This window comes from Pipra filicauda, unplaced genomic scaffold, assembly GCF_003945595.2.
Source record: "Pipra filicauda isolate LSUMZ 115617 unplaced genomic scaffold, ASM394559v2 scaffold78_size3787270_pilon, whole genome shotgun sequence".
NCBI classification, from domain to species: domain Eukaryota; kingdom Metazoa; phylum Chordata; class Aves; order Passeriformes; family Pipridae; genus Pipra; species Pipra filicauda.
Genome location: NW_024104964.1, coordinates 380,156 through 399,008, shown reverse-complemented (window position 1 = coordinate 399,008; position 18,853 = coordinate 380,156). Strand labels below are relative to the sequence as shown.

The following is an 18,853-nucleotide window of genomic DNA, read 5'->3' as shown; positions in this document are numbered from 1 at the left end:
TTCTTATGTCCTAAGAATACCAGCCAGCTGATTGTAAGATGAATTGCAAATATAGGAAAAGGAAAAGGACTGGGAAAATAAAGGGAAGATGTCTACTATTTGGAGAAACAGTGAGCTAATGAAAGAAGTGAGAAAGGAATTAAAAATATGTAACTTAACAAGCTGATGCAGTTTTTGGGAAGCCAGCATCTTAGCTATGGAGAAAAGTGTGCTTTAAGTCTGTTAGAAAAGGAATCAAAAGGGCATGAATGATGGAAGACAGCATGAACCCTGGTGACTGGTTATCACTGGAAAGTTGACAAAAGATAAAAAAAACAGAGCTAAACCTGATTGAAGTTGGTTTTTTTTTGGGAGTTTTTTTGCATAAAGTTTTTCTGGTTCAGATTCTGATATTTAGAGATAAGCTGGAGAAATAATTTGTGATTATGAGGGAAAGATTTGTCTTTGTTTCATTATTTCCATTTTCCAAGTTAAAATTCCACAGGAAAGAGACCCATATCTTTGGCTAGTCAAGCTACATCATTACTTGTGTGAAAATGTGCTGACATTTTGCAGAATGGCTTAGTTATCACTATGAAAACAGTTATTAGTATCTTTTTCCTCTATTAGACAATTGTTTCCATGTTCCAAAGCCGTATAAAAACTTACTGAAGGTGGTACTAAGCTATATGATCTCTGCCAACAAAGTCATTAATGTATCTGAGAGAACAGACAGAGGTCAAAGCTGAGAACAGAAAAGTCCTGTTTGATTTGATGGAGCCCTTCAGTTACTCGGGTGGATAAAACCCCCTGTGTTCTGGTTGTTTGGAGTTTATTTCTGCTTTTCATGACCTCTAAGTAGTCTTTGGCTATTGGCATTCTCTTTTGTGGAGTTTGAATATGTTCTAGAAATGAGCTCTAGGAATTATTTTTAATTCCGAAGACTGAATTAATAGTCTATCATTCTGAATTTTGGGGTATTTTTACTTTGTACATAAAATAAAGATGTAAATGGAAAAAATGCTTCTGAACTCCTAAGAGTTGCTCTGAGTTGTCACCATCTAAGGAACACCTTAGATTATATGCTTTATAAAGGCAAATGGAGTTCCAATACTTGAGTTGCAATCTAAGCCGCCCTATGATTTTTCTGAATAGTGATGTTTTGAGTATAGTGCTTGGATTCAGTTACTGCTTTGAGTACCTTCCATTTAGAGCAGAAAACTGCTTGATGAATCAAGTGATACTATTGCAAGAGAAGAAAAGGGATCTCTGCTTTTCTGCAAATACTGCCTGCAGCAGTTGTGAAGGAAATAGTGGCAGATAATGACATAAAGGTCATTTTATTGAGAATAAGCCGCATAGAATTTGGTATAGATGTCATACCTTTCGCTTTCCTGAGGCTGTGGGTAAACATTTGACCATAGTATGAGTTACAGAGGCTAGGACAGAATGATTGTTACAGATTTTCTTTCTTTACTAGCTATATTTGTTAACCCAAAACATGCAGGTTTTCATCTGATTCAGCATCTCTCCTTATTGTATTAACGTAACAAAACTTACATGCTAAACCAAATTTTCAAGCAGGTACTAAGTCTCATACCTTTACACGTTCTTGGTTCTCTCCAACTAAGTTTAAAAAGAAGCAATGTGCCTATTCTCTAGTATGAATACAGACAAGAGGAGGAAAATCTTTTAGCTGTCTTTAAAAGAGTATTTTACTATTTTCCATAGAGTATTCTGTGAGCATGCAGAACTCCAGTACTTGGTTGATATATTTTTGTCATTACAGACTGTAACTAGTAATCCTTCCTACTTTCACACAACTTCAAATTTATCTGTTTAAAAATAAAAAAAACCACAGCAAAAGAAAAACCCATACAGGAAAGGGCTAGTTTCAACTGGGAGTTCAGATACTATGTACTTTTAAATAGCTACAAGCTACTTTGGTTTGGACCTCATCTTTTAGCATTTTTCCTAAATGGTGACCAACTGATCTTAGAGCAATTAAGTAGTGAAAACAAGTTAAAACAGACTAACTCTCATACCCGTATTATGTCTTCTGCTTTACCAGCAAATTGTGAGAGCTTGTTGATTATTTATTTTATCTCTACGTTAAAAGTTTAGCACCCCTCACTAGGTTCCAGCCAAAATCCTCCTCTATTAGAAAATAATGAAATAATATTTTCTTAGTGTTTCTGGACTAGTACAGGGTATAGCTGTCAAAGAACACTACTTTTGTTCTGTTTAGACTTTTGGCTAAAGGGTAAATCTGAACCTTAGTACAGATATCAGCCAATCTCTGTCATCAGCATACTTTATTTTTACTGCTTTCCCACGTATCTTGGAGTATGTGTAGCCTGAGTGTGGCAAAAAAGCCCTTTCTTTTACTCTTTGCACACATGGAAAGAGTAGTTTTCCTAATCAGGAAAGTACAGTTACTTAAGCAGCTGTGTAATCTTTCTTTGCCAAAACAGTATCACCACTGTGTGTAAGACTAAGTTCAGTGTACAGGGCTTAAGTTAGAGATGATGTTTCTTTAGTCACTTGAAAGAAAGAGGCCCTCTTCCCAAACTCCATGTTACTAATGTGAGTAGCTTCAGCAGGTACTTCCTCCACTGCTCTATCCTATACTTAGGGCAAGCTAATAAGGGGATTGGCCCTAAACAGCTCCCTAGCAAATTACTGTCTACTTTGTAAATAATTACAGAACTAAAAGCTGGACATTTGCTAATGGGAGCCTGAGTAGCATTAGCAAAGCTTAAGGGTTATACCTCTTGAATATTTTAGTTAGCCTGCTTTGGATCTCCCTTTTCCTTAATTGCTCAAGAGTTTAGGGAAGACAGAAATGCATGACAACTTTTTATTTTTGTATCAAGTGCAACATTGCAAGGAACAGATAAAACTCAGTTTACTAGTCCCATAGTATACAGAACTGAAAAACGCATTCTGCCATGCTGTAGGCACTGTGCGTAAGAACCTGGTCAAAATTTCAGTGCAATTGTGACTGGAAGAGCATAGCAGTGCTATTACTGTTACAACCGTATGTATCCCAGTGTCATTAATACATTTATGGTAAAGCAGAACGGCTACCACTCCAGTGTATGAGCAATCTCATGAATTAGATTTTACATCTAAAACAGCAAGCAAAGGAATCAATGCTAATCACCTTAATGAGGTGAGGCAACAAACCCAGTTTCGAGAATATCTTGAGCCAATTGATCACAACAGAAGAAATTTTAAGCTGAAAATACCTGGTTTTATCTAGTAGGGAGAATTGGAAATTGGGCAGTAATAGGTGGCCCAAGGAATTCTGCTTCCTAGCTTTTGCTCAGTGTTCATCTGTAGCACTGCAGAGGCCTTCAGCCAAGAAGTTTTTCATCAAGCTACTAGCAAGTGTAACTGACCACCATCTATACCTTTCTAGCTGTTAGTTCTGGAACAAGTCCTTGCATCACCACTGTTTGAGACAGGCATTTCTACTGAAGGTAGGTGTCAAGTTTCTTCTTGATGTTGTCAAAGGAATCCACTCCCATATAGTCAGCTTGGCCCTGTTCCCACCGTTCCTTGCGTTCTTCTGAAGATTCAGTTGGTAATACTGGTGATACTGATAAGTGGGACACTGCCTCTGTAACCTCTGCCTAAAAGGAAAGGCAGAGTAAAAATACAGAAATACTTTGCATAGCTAAAGTGAGCAACAGGCCATAGAAGAGTGGGACAACAAAGTAGATGTTCTCATGCGCAGTAGCAAGCATTGCCAACGGGCAGGGATTGTGCAGCTTTCCTAGCAAAATAACAAAGCAGAGTTACAGAAGTTAGCAAGGGAAAAAATAATTAAAAAAAAAATAAATTAAAGTTTAAGTTCTTCATACCTCTCTACAGAAGCCACAAGAGAAAGCCAGAGTATAGACCAAGCCCGATAGCTGCAAATAGTTTGTTAGAAAGATGCAAGATTACCAAGAGAAAGCACATCTTAAGAGATCATTAACTTTGGTATTGGAAAGGTTGAGAACTTAAACTGGCCCACGTACTAAGCTAAGACTAAGAAGTCTGCAGTCAGATGCAAGCTACTAAATTCTGAATGAGAATTAGAGTTCGAATCATTACTGTGGCTTTAATAAGTATTGGGATTCATCATTGCCATTTTATGTAAGTATTGATTCTCTAGTTATCCTGGGTTTACCTAAATTTGTTTCACCATGTGAGATCTGTATGTACCTATTTGCATGCTGAACTGGGGTTCTTCTGCTTGAGAACCTTATTAGCTGCAACACATTAAGAGTTAGGTCCCTTCTCTGTGTATATTAAAGAAGTTACTATAGTATAATATCTGGTGCAAGGTTAGCTTCTTACACTGTTTTAGGCAAGCATACAGCTACGTTCAAGACCACTACAGCATGCTTCTCTTCTGTAGTATTTTTTATTCCAAGCTTAAAAGAGCAAAACCAAAATACCCTGCATCCCCCAAACTAAAACACACCCATGCTTTGAGTTGGACAGAAGGAAGGAAAATCACTGCAATGGTAAATAACCCATCATCCATACTTGGGTATGGATGTACAAGATTATTAAAGCACGTACCATGTTTACACCTGGAGTAGTTTCTTTAACAATTCCATGCTGTTCTAGTAATGGTAAAACATCAGCTATGTAGGTATCCCACCACATGTTGAGGAATTCTGGGTGAACTATTTTAGGGTCGTCCATGTTGCCTTTTATGCTTTTTGTTCTGGAGTCATATGTGTAGTTCCATGGCTTTGTGCTTCCCAGGAAGTGCACCACTTTAGTACTTGCACCAAACCTGTTGGACAGAAACATTTTAGAAGCCATTTTATATATGTGTCTAGAAAATGAGTTTTGACTGGCAGACAGTTTTTTCTAACCTGCAGTTTCTGCATTTGTTCAGAAAACAGAAATATGAATATATTTAAGGGGCTAAATGCTAAATCATCAAACTGCCAATGCCTACTGCAACTGAAAGCATTGCTATAAAACAGAAAAAATGCAAACTGAATTCTACATTACACTAGTCAGAATATAGCCAAAACCTAATGATCTGGACTATTTAAATACTTACAGCCAACTCAAGTCTTTAGAGTGGTGTCCATAGCTCAGGAGAGAGCAGTCTCAAGCAGCCGTTGCAATCGGAACTGGTTTTAAAAGTGAAAAAGATTCTACTCCAAAGTCAGCAAGCCAGAGAGTTAGGTATTACAAGCATTATGTAGAGGAGGGTCAGTGCTGAGTTACCCTTTCAGTTTACAGCACTGTAGAAATGGATCATTGGAAGGTCCTGCTACAGGAAGACCATGACCCTGCAAAATGATAGCTTTGTATAACCCAGGCATTTCAAAGGACTCCTGATCTTGGTGCAGCAGGGTCCTGCTAGACAACCGTTATTTCCTAAATAACCTTAGTTTAGCCATGGATGGGTTTGGTGGTGGGTTGGTTTTGTTTCTTTTAAAAACCATTTTAACTTAGTTTTCAATGTGGACTTCTAGCTTTGTCCCAAATGTTTAGATGAAGTGTGCCTCGTCTCAAGTGAAGAACTTAACAGTAGCAGAGGTGACAATCATTTCATTCTTCTACAGTTCCAGAACCAGATTTCAGCTTGAGTCAGTTTTGTGAACAAGCAATACCAGTCTCTCGAGTAACAGTGACTGTCTTGCCTAGTTCAATTTGTATCATGTTACAATTTCTTCTCAGTGTAATATGACTGGAATGGATAATAACACCGGAGCAGTTTGTCTAAGCACATGCTGGTCATCTTGACCAGGACTCAGGCATTTAAGGAGTGTTACATATGGAGAAAATACAGGTGTGTTTCAAAAGCTGTAGAATATTCAAACTAAGGCAGTATGCTTTGGGGCGGGAGGGGGGTTCCACACTATTGTAAGATCCTTGACTATATTTCAATATTCACGTTCAATGTTTTGAACACAACTGATCTTACTGCAGAATGAAGACCTACATGCATATGAAATGGCCAAGTATTTGCACTAACTGCAAGAAAAAAAAAAGTGTCTTCAAGAGGTCAGTTACCAAGCTTTAACTTTAAATTCCATATGTCAAGATTTGGCATAAGAGGACTACATTAGTTTTATTAGCTGTCACAGTACTAAACAACCTGAGTTTTCATCTTAGGCTGCCACTGTTCTGAAGAGACTCGTTATTGTTCAAAAATCTAGGCTATTTAAGCAGCAGAATGCCTAAGAAGTGTTATGCTACACTTGCTGCAAATGGATAAGTGTACTCTTGATATTCTGTACACTTACAGCCAGAACAACAGTTGACAGATGCCAAGCTTCTATGATGTTTTCAGTATCTGCTTTCTAGATACCTTCTGGATCTGCAATACTTTATTTTGACATTTAAGTTCAACTGTTAGGAAGCTTTATGTCCACACTGGCCTCAGCAACTAATCTGTCTTTCCCCATCTCCCAGAAAAGTCCTTCATCAATGTTTTGAAGTTAGAGAGCATTTGTCATGAATTGGCATTTTCCTTTGGAAAAAGGATTACTGAGGCTGCTGTGAAATCTAGTCTCGCTGTACAAAGCTGCAAAAACCTTAGCTATTGATGTCAGTAGGTTTAAATTTCAGTATATTCTAACTGCTGATTATCAAGAGCGTAGCTGCTGATCTAACCAAGGGAAATTATTCCACCTATTGAATGGGGAATTTTACTTACAAGGGCTGCACTTCCAGCATTCTACTTTTGAAGGTCTGATGAGTTCTGTTAGGCAACTGATTCAATTAGTTAAACGGAATTTTTGTCAGAAGCCCCCAGATCCAAGTAGTGTTTTGTGGCAACAAAGTAATTTGTACAATTAAGGTCGCGTGACTAACAAGCCAGCCATGGAAAGAGGACGTACTTTACAATAGATGTTAGCTTATCAAATGCTATCCAGCTACTTAGTCATTCTGAGGCTTGCATATATTTCTTTAAATAAGTGTTCCACTTTTAGCATGACAAGATTCCAGATGGTATTCTGATCACAAGACATAGTTTGATCTTGAGCCAGCAACAGTCCTGCTTATGCTAGCCGCTGCTTTAGACACTAGTAAACTGATGTCATTCAGAGATCAGATTGTTTTTATGCAATTGGTACTTTCTGTCCCCCTTGCCCCCAGCTTCTGCAGCTCTTAATAGATAAAGAGTTTCTGTGTAACATTTCAGCTTCCCTTGCTTCCCCCCTCTTCCTCCTGTGTTATTATAATATTTTGACCCTGCCTCTGACATACAGTTTATGCACATGCCAAATGGAATACTGCTAGCTAGGGAGGATACAGTTTTCCTCACAGAGGAAACATGTAATGGTATGTGGCTGGCAGTAGACTTTGTTCCATAGTGCTGTTACTTAAAAATCTGACAGAGGTCAAGAAAGACTGTTGGGAGAGAATTCTAGTTTTATACAAGTCTTTGCTCACCACATTTATTTGAACGGTATAGGCTGATTAGATGAACTTTAACTACTGGTTATTAAATACCCTAAGTAACTTGAGTGAGAAAAGGACAAGTGGGAATGATACCAGCTCAAGTTGATTCAAGAGTCTACTGCCATTGGTTAGAACTGTACTAGACTGTATCCCATACTGGAGGAGTGGTTCTTCCTTTTGCAAGTGACCTGTCAAATGTACTTACTCTAAATTTTGGTGTTACTACCAGGGATGAGTGGTTTAAGCTACAGATACAGCTCTCTCTGCATTTATCTTGAGGTGACTCAGTTGACTTACATTAATTCAAGTTGTTGTTTTTTAAGAGAAGAAACTACTATATATTCAGTGACAATGACAGTCTCCTTCTAGACAACCTGTGTAAGCTCACATCATGCCTGTTCATTCTGTTACAAGAAATTAGTTTATGTAAGCTCTAAAATCTTCTAAAAAATTTGAACTTACGCTTTAAATGCTGGAAGGTAGGAATATACAGAAGTGCTGCTCAAATTATAAATAAATGGTAGATGTTTGCTCATGTCTGTTGTTGCCCAGCTGCTGAAGAAGGTGTTTAATAACCCCTGATCTGCACCTAAAAGAGAAAGTATTAATAGGCTACAAGCATCAGATAGCTATTTAAGGATCTTTTTCAGTCACTTCAGTAAGTAAGAGTTGGTAATGCGGTTGTCATGTCCAGTAGAAGTTTGGCACAGAGCACTAAATTTCTATTTGTGAACAACCCTGTAAACCTCGCAGCCTTTGAAAATCCAAAAAAATGTAGAGAATGAAATAGATAGTCTGTGTGGGGTTACTTTTGCTAAAAGATAGCAAGCTGCTTACAAACTCTGCCATTCAGTTTCTTTTACAGCTGAAGTTCAAGCTGTATGAGGCAGAAAAAACAAAATAGACCAGGACAACTGAGTACTGTTCAGCTTCAGGAAAGCTGTAGCTCAGAAGATCAAGTGGCAATAATTAGTTTATTATTTGTGCTTACAGATGCATAACCAACATCTCATTGCCAGAGTTAGGGTATCAGTGGCCTGTTAGACCCGCAGTCCCAGATGCATCTACCTCCACAGCAATCTGATAAAAAAAGGCACATTCAGTCTTGGTGACAACTCTAGTACAACTTCATCAAATCCCATAACAGACAAGTTATGTTCCTAGTTCTGTACTAAAAAGCTGCTGACTAACTGCTAAGTGAGGATAATATCTGTGTTGGGAGGGGCTACCTAAGTTTGCAGGTAGAGGTTGTAATGAGGTTAAGTCAGTCAAAAGTTGTTTGGTATCACAGTAGTAGAATAACTAAAAGAATAGTTTATAAGCAGCTATGAGAAGTAAAGCCCTATTTATTTATACTATTCGTTCTTTATTGCAATGAATATAATTAGTTTTTAAGTGGTAATAATTCCCCTTATCAAGGAAATTGAAAGGAGTCCCTCAACTTTCATTTGCTGTATTCCTTTCACCTGTAACTGCATTCACAAGAAGCATTACTAAAGAGTACATAAACAGATAGCTTAGTTGTAGAGACAAAGTTTTATTTTAATCTTTAATTTTCTCAAGCACTCAGTCTCTGCTGACTCAGAAAAGGGTTTTTATTTGCCTGCGATTAGAGTTAGGGCAGTATTAAGGTTTACGCCATCAGTGCTACTTGAGCAGAATTTGCTTTTTGCAACTGAAGTATCTAGACGCTGGGCATAAACTTAGATGTACAGACAGTACACTGACAAATATAAATTCCAAGTATCCAGTTACAGCTGTCAGCGTACATGCAGATTGCAGAGTGAGAAACTGCCAGAGGACTCAGTGCAGTAATTTCAAATCTCTGACTTGCCTCTGAGCCCCTAAAGGAAGGAAAGCACTTTTGAAAGAAGTTGTGTCCATCACAAGAGAACTGAAGGGGCAGCAGCAGTGTATTTAACTTACACTCTACAGGACTTCCTCTCACTCAGATTGTTTTACATACTCGTTTTTGTTTTTTTTTTTCAGATTGCATGCACTTGTGCTAAAGCAGACAATGAAAGCAGCATTTAGTTGTCCTAGTCCAGACTTCAACAATAGTTGTGTTATATAAACTGGATCTTAGACATAAGGTGAAAGAATCAGGCAGTACTTGTATTAACTACATATTTACAGATACAATATGTAAATACAGAGATATAATACAGCAAGACCGTAAAAGCAATTATTTTGGATCCCAGGCTAAAGAGACAGAGGATTATCAAAGCAATAGCAACGTTCTTAAAGTATCAGGACTACCAGATTTCTTTTAAAACTAAATTTTTCTTTCCCTTCCACTACTTTTAGATGGTATCTAGAGTTATTGCATGACATTGCTTTATATCTAGAAAGGTGAAGTTCAAGTAGACAAAGTGGTTGTCTACTTAAGTATCTATGATTCTGCCATTTCTGGACAACAGCATTACGTAGAAGGCTCCTGTCTGCTGTTATAAACATGAAATACTCTGGAAAGTCTTGCATTCCCTACTTACTACTACTGCAGATGAAGCACTTGCAGCCTGACTTCAACTAACACATAGCTTGGTAGCTTGTTAAGTTTGTATCCCCATGTCCTATTAAAAGCAGTGACCCTTCACAAGTTTTTCTCTTACTAAAAGTTTCGTAGAACCTTTTATTACTGTCTAGGTCAATTTAAGTTTCAGTCCCCTTTCTCCCCCACCAAGTTCCTGAGCTCAGCAGTAGCTTATACAGATGGCCTAAGTCTCCGTGGTCTCATTACTCAGATCAGTGCTATCATTTAATAAAAACTAAGTAAATTTTAAAGCTGAAATACAAATTACGTTCTAGAAATTCGATATCTAAACCATTAACCCGCTATTTTTGCTGTTAAGTGCTGCAACAATTATTTTGCATTTAGAACACTGAAGCAGTTTCACCATTGTGTGGCTTTAGCTTTCAAGTCGGAGAGTATATTGTGGAAGCAGTTCTATTCTTTTAAAGGACAGGGGCCTTCAAACTAGAAGATGGGGTCTGCTAGCAGTCAAGCACAGAGCTTGGAGAAGACAACCACCAAGTCTCAGATGGTGTGGAGCTACTCAGCAGTAAGTTTGCACAAAGATGTGTGTTTGTTTGGGGGTTTTTTTTGGTTGGCTGGCTTTTGGATGTGTTGGAGTTTTCTGGGGGGGGGCGCAGAGGGGGTCTTTTTGTAGGGGTTTTTTGTTGGTGTTTTTTTGTGTTATTTTGTTTTGCATTTTTTATTTTGGTTTGTTTTTAATGTAACAATTCAGAACTATGCTATAGATTTTGCCACAGCTGGTGATCAATTTGCACCCAACATCTGAGAGTGCTCACAAAGCTACCAACTGCTGCTTTGTCAGTAGCAAGGTACAGACCCTTCACTACATGGCAATACTCATTTTCACTAGAGTCTATTCCTATGGTAGCATTAAGCATCCAGCTGTGACTAATGTTCTCTAGAAAACTACATACAAGAGTCCACACAGTAACAGGGATTATTCTGCAGACTAGGAGTGACTAGTGAATTTTTACTTTTTGAAAAGTACTGAAAAGTAAGTCAACAGGCTGGCTAATTACCTTCTATCTAAGAGCTCCATTTTATGGTCTTGTTTATGTAGTTTTCTATAGCTTGTTAAGTTAGACTTTGTTTTGTTGTAGTTATAGTGACAGGAGACAGCAATACTCAGAAGCCTTTAACTATAGCAGTCTCCAAGCAACATGTGCTTTTACTGCAATGGTAATAGATTTAGTAGACTTACAGAACAGCAGAACTTGGCTTCTCAAGCTTAAATCTGGTACAGTGGCCAATCTCAAGTGACCTATAGTGGGAAGCAGCCAAGGCTATATGCACTTGATATTGGGAAAGAGACAGCCACCGCCCTGTAATGACAGGAAGCCATCACATAGCATATGAAGAGAGAGTTGTATCTTCAAATGTTTGATTCTCTGAAGCTGTGCTCAAGTTGACCAGTGCTATTTTTTCTGTATCAACTTGAGTGGCGTAGAACATTCAAGCCTTGAGTGTTAGGAATGCATGAAGCATGGTACTGCAGTTTCATTTGCTACTGCATGCACTGTGCTTGCTACCTCTTAAGATTTCTTGTTATATGATTCTACACTGTTAATGCTTACAGCTGCTAGTTTGGATGCCAAACTCAAGGTTTTTATTTCATGAAGTTTAAAAAAGGTAATTTCACTACATATTGTAATCATTGCCTCTATTTCTGAGAAGGATACAATTTTTGTGTAGTTACACTGAATTGAGAATTCTGTCATACAGAGTCCTCATGACATGTATGTAGTTACTGAGCCATCCCAACTACTGTTACCATTTTGGTCTAACTTATATTGAAATACAAATTAATACATACCATCAAAGCTGCCTTTCTCTGTGGCAAACTGTAACAGCTGATTGTATGTTTCAATAGAAGGTCGGTAAACAAAAACTCCTGAATTAAAACAGTCAGGCCAGCCTGGATCTGGTGCTGCAGACAGCTCCTCTCTCTCAAAAAGCTCATCGATATTTGACAAAACCTAATTGTAAAAGGGTAAAAAAAAAAAGTGGGTTTAGATTGGGAATCGTGGTATCGTGTTTTCATGGATTATGGCATCAACTTTCATGTCTTAAAGTTCTCATATCAATGCTCTTGTCCTGTGGAAGACAATACTTTTTGGAAATAGTCCCCACAGACTTCATTACAATTAATTTAGATTAAAAGGCACACACATTCTTACAGTTACTAGTCCAACTAGTAAAAGGCTTCTATTACCCCTACTCTTAAAAACAAACAAGCCAACATAAACAATCCACAGAAAAAAATCCAACAACCCCCATACAAGGTCACTAAGAGGTACCAGGAGATACAGCTACTTACCATTGTGTCTGCATCCATGAAAACACACTTCGTAAACTGTGTCAGTTCCCAGCAGTGAAGCTTTGTTAGTGTGACACCTAACTCAGGTCTTTTCATTAATGCCAAGTGTGCTGAATCCCCACTATCCAAGACGTTTACCAATATGACTTCATCAAAGACCTTTTCCAGCACTCTCCTGGGGAAGAGTCAAGATTTAGTTCTATTGTTACTCCAGCACCAGACCACATGAAAGATTCCTTAAAGAGAAGTGGTATAACAGGGAACCTGGCAGCATTTCTTATTTCATCAGTAAGAGTTGACTGCATATGTTGGAATGCAGAAGTTCCCCTGTCTGCCTCAAAGTTTCTAGTTTGTAATGGGCACATTTTGGGGAAGAAAGAAGTTTGTTTTTTTTTTCCCACAAACAGGGCATTGCTACCAAGTCCAGTAAGTCATGGCTATGTAGTGCAAACTTTTCACAAAGCTTTTTTTTCATCCAGTCTCTGATTTTTGGCAGCTTAACAGTCTACTTTGAACAGGCAATTAAGAAATGGGAAGCTGTTGGAGTAGCTTGAACAGGACAGTAGCTGAATCCTAAACACCTGAAACAGAAGTTTCTGCAATAGTTACAACACTACTCTTCTGGATTTGTGACATCTGACTTGACCCAGTTGCTAAAACTTTCTTTATCCCAAAAAGTTTTTTCAAAACTGACTTAGTCATGGGTGTGGCTACAGAAATGTTTTGAACCAGTATCATGTTCACTAAAGAGTGACAAACTTTCAGGCAGTGTAGTGAAGTTTTGTGGCAGATATCCAACCTTTGCTTTACCATCAATAAAGCATTACTATTAGTTCAAGAGAGATTAAGGCATTCATGCTGCTTAAAATAGGAAGCATCTGTAAAGTGTTAGTATTCTACAGTGTATCTTGAATGCTCAGCAATTACCAGTGCAATTTGAGCCACAGAGCTTGTAAATGAGTTTTGGAACTCTGTCATGCAAGGCTGTCTTTATACTGACAGTTTGGTGTGGACAGTTGCTTCTGAACTTAAGGCATACCCCGTTAGTGGAGACAGGGTGAGAAATGCAAGTTCTAGTTACGCCATTAGGTAGGTACGTATCAGTCTAAGGGCATAGTACTAGCTGGCTTGCACTAGCACAGAAGCACATTTAGGACTGATTCATCTTAAAAGAGCACACTCGGCTAATAGGCTGGCATGGATGTAAAATCTTAATGTTGATATGGCCATTTAGTTGCCAGGAGACTGCAGGGAGAGTTAGACCTTTTTTTTTTTTTATTGAGCCACCTCTCTACTGTCTCTAAATATTGAGAAGTCTTTTCAGACGAACTTTCCTATGTAGAGAATCTTGACCTATCATCTGTAGTTTTACAAACAGTACAAACTAACTGTTTTGGGTTTCTTTTCCTTCCTTGTATATGTGGAAAGAGAACCCAGTCCCCTCCATATTGAGATTATTCCAGAGAGGCTCTAGGAAGCAGTTGCCTGTTAATTTCACTTGTACTGTGGTGACCTTGTTAGATGCCTCTTTGAGCTACTGATTTGATGTACTTATTGATAATTTAGTTCTGCTTGTTTTCTTCTCTCGTGATAAAATTTGATTTGACGTATCTACTAGATTTCAAGAGAGCTTGTGTTATATTATCTCAATCAGGAATACTTCTGCAAAACAAATACCAACCCCCTACTCCCCTACTCACAGCAAACAGACAACGCTAATGAACACACAGGCAATATTGTTGGACAATTCTAAGTAGGACGATGAAATAGCAAAGATCCAGCTGAAATATCAGTATCAAGTCACAGTTTAGTAACTACAGACTATTTGTTTAACTCATCATAGGGAAGAAAGAAAAAACAAAACCCCACCAGAACATAATAAACAGTTTCATGTTTGAAGAATGTAGAGAATTCCAGATAATATAGATAAGTTGAATTCCGCTAAACTTAGCTGTTTAGCTTTCACAGTTTTGAAAGGTTACTATTAAGGAGTTTAACTTCCATTTCTCAACCTGCACATCAGCAGGAACTGTAGCAGTTTGAAGTATGTAAGTGACCTTACCTCATAAGATCTGAGACCTGAGGAGTTATGAGCGCAGTCAGCTTCCTTGTTGTTCTGTACTGTTGCAAGGATGAACCAAGTACCAGTGCTCCTTTCACATAGGAGTCATTTGTGGCTAGAGTCACAAAAGACTGGTCTGGAAGAAATGAACTTGGTCAAGTTAGCGCGATCCACTACTTTATTCTGAGACGGGTATACTAGAAACCTACTACTGTTAGGTAATCATGCTGTGATAACTAAGATGTGCCTTTTAACTCCGTATATAGGGCCTACCTACGTGGCCGAATGAAGTAGATTATACTTGCATAGCTATACTTGCTATAAGTAACTTGACACATGGCAAAATGCAGTAAAAAAACCCACAAAATCAAGACCGTTGCAAGAGAAAACCAGTTCAAATTTGCCCCCGTTAAATAAGTCACGCCAAATGTAGAGACAATCCAAAAAGTCTAAAGAGCTTTACTTTGGCCATTAATATGGTATTTTAACCTAAAAGCATTTGGATTCTGTGGGCTTGCATTTGGCCTGAAGTTAGAAGGGTGTTGTAGAATTACTGTGGGTTCAGCTCTCAACCCTGAAGCTACGGCAGTGTAAAACTTGCATTTCATTTTCAAATGAAAGTAAGCATTGAATTAGATCTTGGACAACAGTTTTAAGTTTTGCTAGCTCAGGATTTTGCAGATGAGTTGTTCTGCAACCCACAGTTGCAGCTCTATCACAAGAATGCAAGATTTAAATGGGAAGTAACTAGTAATACAAAAAGCAATTTAACATTTGCAGCAACAGTTTTTACTATTCAAGCAAAAAAGAGGTAAGTTTGGATTGTTAATGTAAAGTATAATCTGCTCCAACTGTATCACAGAAATAGATGAAGATGTATTGTTTTGCCATATAGTGCTTATTGAGGCCATATAATACAAGCTTTGCATTCTTTCAATTGTCATGTTGTTTTAAACTGCCAGGGTGGGACTGACAAAAGCAAACAAGTAACTTACAAAAGTTCTTCAGTTCACTGTTAACTATTGTCATGTAGACCTCCTTTCCAAGCTACAGCTCTTTATAAAGTATACTCTTTTCTACCAATCCATTTTCAACACTGTCAACAGAATAGTTTCTTCCTGAGAATTTCAAGGATAGATTTTGAGATTCAAGTTTATTTTAGCAACTCTGATTTCTTTTCTTTACAGAATTTGTTAGGTTACTAGGTTAGATCAGAGTGAGGGTTCTGGGCACTTAAAGGCTTACTATCAAGCCTCGTAGTAAGATTAAAATACTGACTTCTTTGGGAGAGATCGTTTGGCACAACTCCTAAGTTCATAAGGCAGTCATCATTAATATCTTTTAAATTTAATAGCACCTTAACTGTTGACGACAGAAAGTCACGTACAATAACTGTCTATAAGCTCTGCAAACCTGGTTTGCAAGATCTACAGACCAGCTACAAAACCTTCTATTTTGCTTAGCAGCAAAACCAACTAGTCCCAAGGGATTTAGATTATAGTGGTCAATCACAAAGATCAAAAAAGCTTCTATAATGCCAGGAATAAAGATATTTTGTTTCAATTCACTTTTAGCTACCTATTTGTACCAGTTCATATTCAGCAAGTCTACAGAACAACTTTATGTTTCCTTGAAATGGCAAGTATGTAACATTTTAAGTGATGTGAACATCCTCCAAATAGGATAGGGTTTTTCACTAGTTAATTTGCACGTTACTACTCAATACATAGAAGTCAGCCACTCTATGCTCTCAGACTGCTCACTAAAAATCCAGTGTAGACAAAGTGGGATTGTGCCCAACATTCATCTGAATGTTGCTTTTTTTTTTTTTTTCAGCAGTGTAAGACTAATTCTTAAAGTGACCTTGTCATTGAAAGACTAGTCTTTTTTCATTGACCTGCTAGCAGGTATACTTGTACCATGTCTTCTCATTTTATTGAAACTGAATATTCACACACAGAGGTCTATCTTAGAGAAATAAAGTCCATTTAATGATGGAGTAAAGACTAAGAAGCCCCCTATTACATCCAACTCCAGTAGGAGACTGTACAACTGCTTGACAGGAGGGGAATATTGCCAACTTGTAGACCATCCAAGTCAGCCCAGTTTTACAAAGCTTTGAATTAACTGTGTTCTATTTCAGATCTTCTCTACACTCATAAGTACATGAGTCCATGCTACAATTCAGGCAAGACCAGTTCCTGATAATTATGGAAGTTACATCTGCAAGAGACTAGTCCATTCTACATAAACCACAGGTATTTCAGCTGTTCGTATCTCCTTTCTCAATTTTCTGTAAACATTTCCTCCACAGCATCTTACGTTCACACAGCAGCCACTGTTGTGCCTGATACCTGTTAGTAACAACATGTCTGCAAAAACAGAGAATGAGATACAGTTGCACAGCTTCATAACTGACTTATCCAGACAAAACCATGATACTTCAGAGACACCTTTAGCTGCCCAGTTCAGAGGCTAGAATATCCCTTTGTAATTTGCGCCAGCCCTTACACAGCCAAGAGCATCCTGGACGTCTGAGCTAGGAGCAATCTTTCATTTGACGGCGTGCAGGAAGTGACTGGAGTGCTTGCCCCAGATCTTTTCAAAATTTCCCCGGAAGCTTTTTCGTATGCATAGCCAGAGTTTACAGGTGCTTGCCTTTTCCCCTGTTCTTTGAGTTAGGTACTCGTACATCTGATTTTTTTTTTTTTGATTACGGGATTCCTAGAGAGACAAGAGCATCTAATCAAGACATGCACCGGGAGGCAGACTTGCTGCAGGCTTCCAGATCTGAAAATGAAACCTACTCCGCTGACAGCTTCAGGTACGGGAAGAATCGGGGAAAAAAACGGAAGAAAAAGCCAGACGGACTTAAAGGGGCGGTAAAGAACTACTCATTTTAAAGTATCAAAATCACCGAAGTCGCACGCTGTCTATGGCGTTTCAGGAGAGAGCTGGGTTTTCCCCTGTGAGTCGCTGCGGCCCTACAGTGGCCCCTCTCGCCCGTCCTGCTCCCCGCCACGCTGGCTACATCCCTCCCCGTCCGGGGCCGGAGCCCGGGGCCGGGCACCGAGGCAGGCGCGGCGCGAGCCTGCACCGCGCCCGTCCCCTCGGCCCGCACGGCGGTGCCCGGCGGGGCGGCTCCGACCTCCCCGCGGGCAGCCGCTGCCCCCACCGGCCGCAGCCCTCCCCCGGAGCCCGCTCGCCGCCGGGACGGTCGCCTAAAAATAGGCGCGGCCGCCCCGCTCCCGCTCCGCTCCCGCGGCCCTCGGGCGCGGCAGCTCCGCTCCCGCGGCCCTCGCGAGCGGCGGCGCGTGCCGGGCGCGCACTGACCTGCCATGGTGCCCGTGCGCGGGTCGGCTGCGGGAGAGGCGGCGGCCGCGCTCAGGGCCGCGCTGAGGCCGCCCCTTATATAGGGGCGGGGCCACGAGCGGCGCGTTCTTGGCCGCGGGCGGAGGCCCCGCCCCGAGGAATCCCCGCGGGGCCGCGGGCGGGGCCCCCGCCATGGCCTTCTGCGGCGGCGGCACGTCACCCCCCTCCTCCGGCCGGGACGGGACCGCGACCGCGACCGCGACCGCTCCGGGAGGCCTCAATCCCCCGCCCACCCCGGGTGCCTCTCGGGTAAAGCGGAGCTTGAAAATACTCCACGGCGCGAATGGAGGGTAGGACCGTGTCAGGGAGCTGTGGCTCAGGCTGGCAGCGGCGGTGGCAAGGAGACCGTTGCTCCCGTGGCCGCTAAGCCCTGCGGGAAGAAGAACTAAAACCAGCTGCGAGGAGCGGTTTACAGTGTCCTCACGTGTCAGACATCCCCAGTCCTCCAGCCGCGTTAGGGCTCTGTGGCTGCTGCTGGCAGCCTGTGCCAGTGCTCGGTCACCCTCACAGTGACAGTGTTTCCTGATGTTTGGAGGGACCCTCCTGTGTGTCACTTGGTGCCCATGGCCTCTGGCCCTGTCCCTGGGCACTGCTGGGAAGAGCCTGGCTCTGTCCTCTTGGCATCCTCCCTGCAGGTGTTTGTACAGGTGGATGAGATCCCCTGAGCTGCTGCTTTTCCAGGCTAGATGATCTGAGCTCTCTCAGCCTTTCCTCGTAGGAGAGATGCTTTCTTGTCCCTTTGTTGTCCTGTGGCCCTTTACTGCCCTCCAGTATGTTTGTGTCTTCCGTACCCGGGAGCCCAGAACTCAGCACAGTCCTGCAGAGGTGGCCTCAGCAGAGCTGAGCAGAGGGGAGGGATCCCCTCCCTCGACCTGCCTGCCGGACTTTGCTGCATGCAGCCCAGGATACTGTTCACCTTTTCAGCAAGGGCACACTGCTGCCTCATGTCCAATTTGGTGTCCCCCAGAACACCCAGGTCCTTTTCCACAACCCATTATCTTACTCAAGATGATGGCCTATACCTGCTTTTTGACCTCAATAGATCGAAGGAACTCTGTTAGGAAGAGGATTTCTTTCTAACTTAAAATGGCAAATGAGGTTTGTCATGAAAGGATTTTAAAAAAACCCAGAAACTCTTAAGTGCAAACTGATGAAC

The 18,853-nt window shown here is 40.5% G+C and overlaps 1 protein-coding gene across 6 annotated transcripts; it reads right to left on the bottom strand.

Annotated features, from left to right (window-relative positions):
* Positions 1-1,303: 1,303 nt before the first annotated feature.
* GYG1 (glycogenin 1) lies at positions 1,304-17,843 on the bottom strand. 6 transcript variants are annotated; one of them, XM_027716244.2, is made up of 8 exons: positions 17,659-17,838; positions 14,326-14,461; positions 12,264-12,438; positions 11,760-11,922; positions 7,873-7,999; positions 4,558-4,777; positions 3,849-3,899; positions 1,304-3,617 (listed from the first exon to the last, which is right to left on the bottom strand). In XM_027716244.2, exons 1-8 carry the CDS (start codon positions 17,663-17,665, stop codon positions 3,456-3,458), a joined length of 1,041 nt encoding a protein of 346 aa, XP_027572045.1. In that variant the 5' UTR covers positions 17,666-17,838; the 3' UTR covers positions 1,304-3,455. The 6 variants fall into 6 exon arrangements, with proteins under 6 accessions (XP_027572045.1, XP_027572074.1, XP_039245898.1 ...); XM_027716273.2 differs by lacking the exon at positions 17,659-17,838 and adding an exon at positions 17,243-17,459; XM_039389964.1 differs by lacking the exon at positions 17,659-17,838 and adding an exon at positions 16,837-17,113.
* Between the last annotated feature and the right edge of the window lie 1,010 nt (positions 17,844-18,853).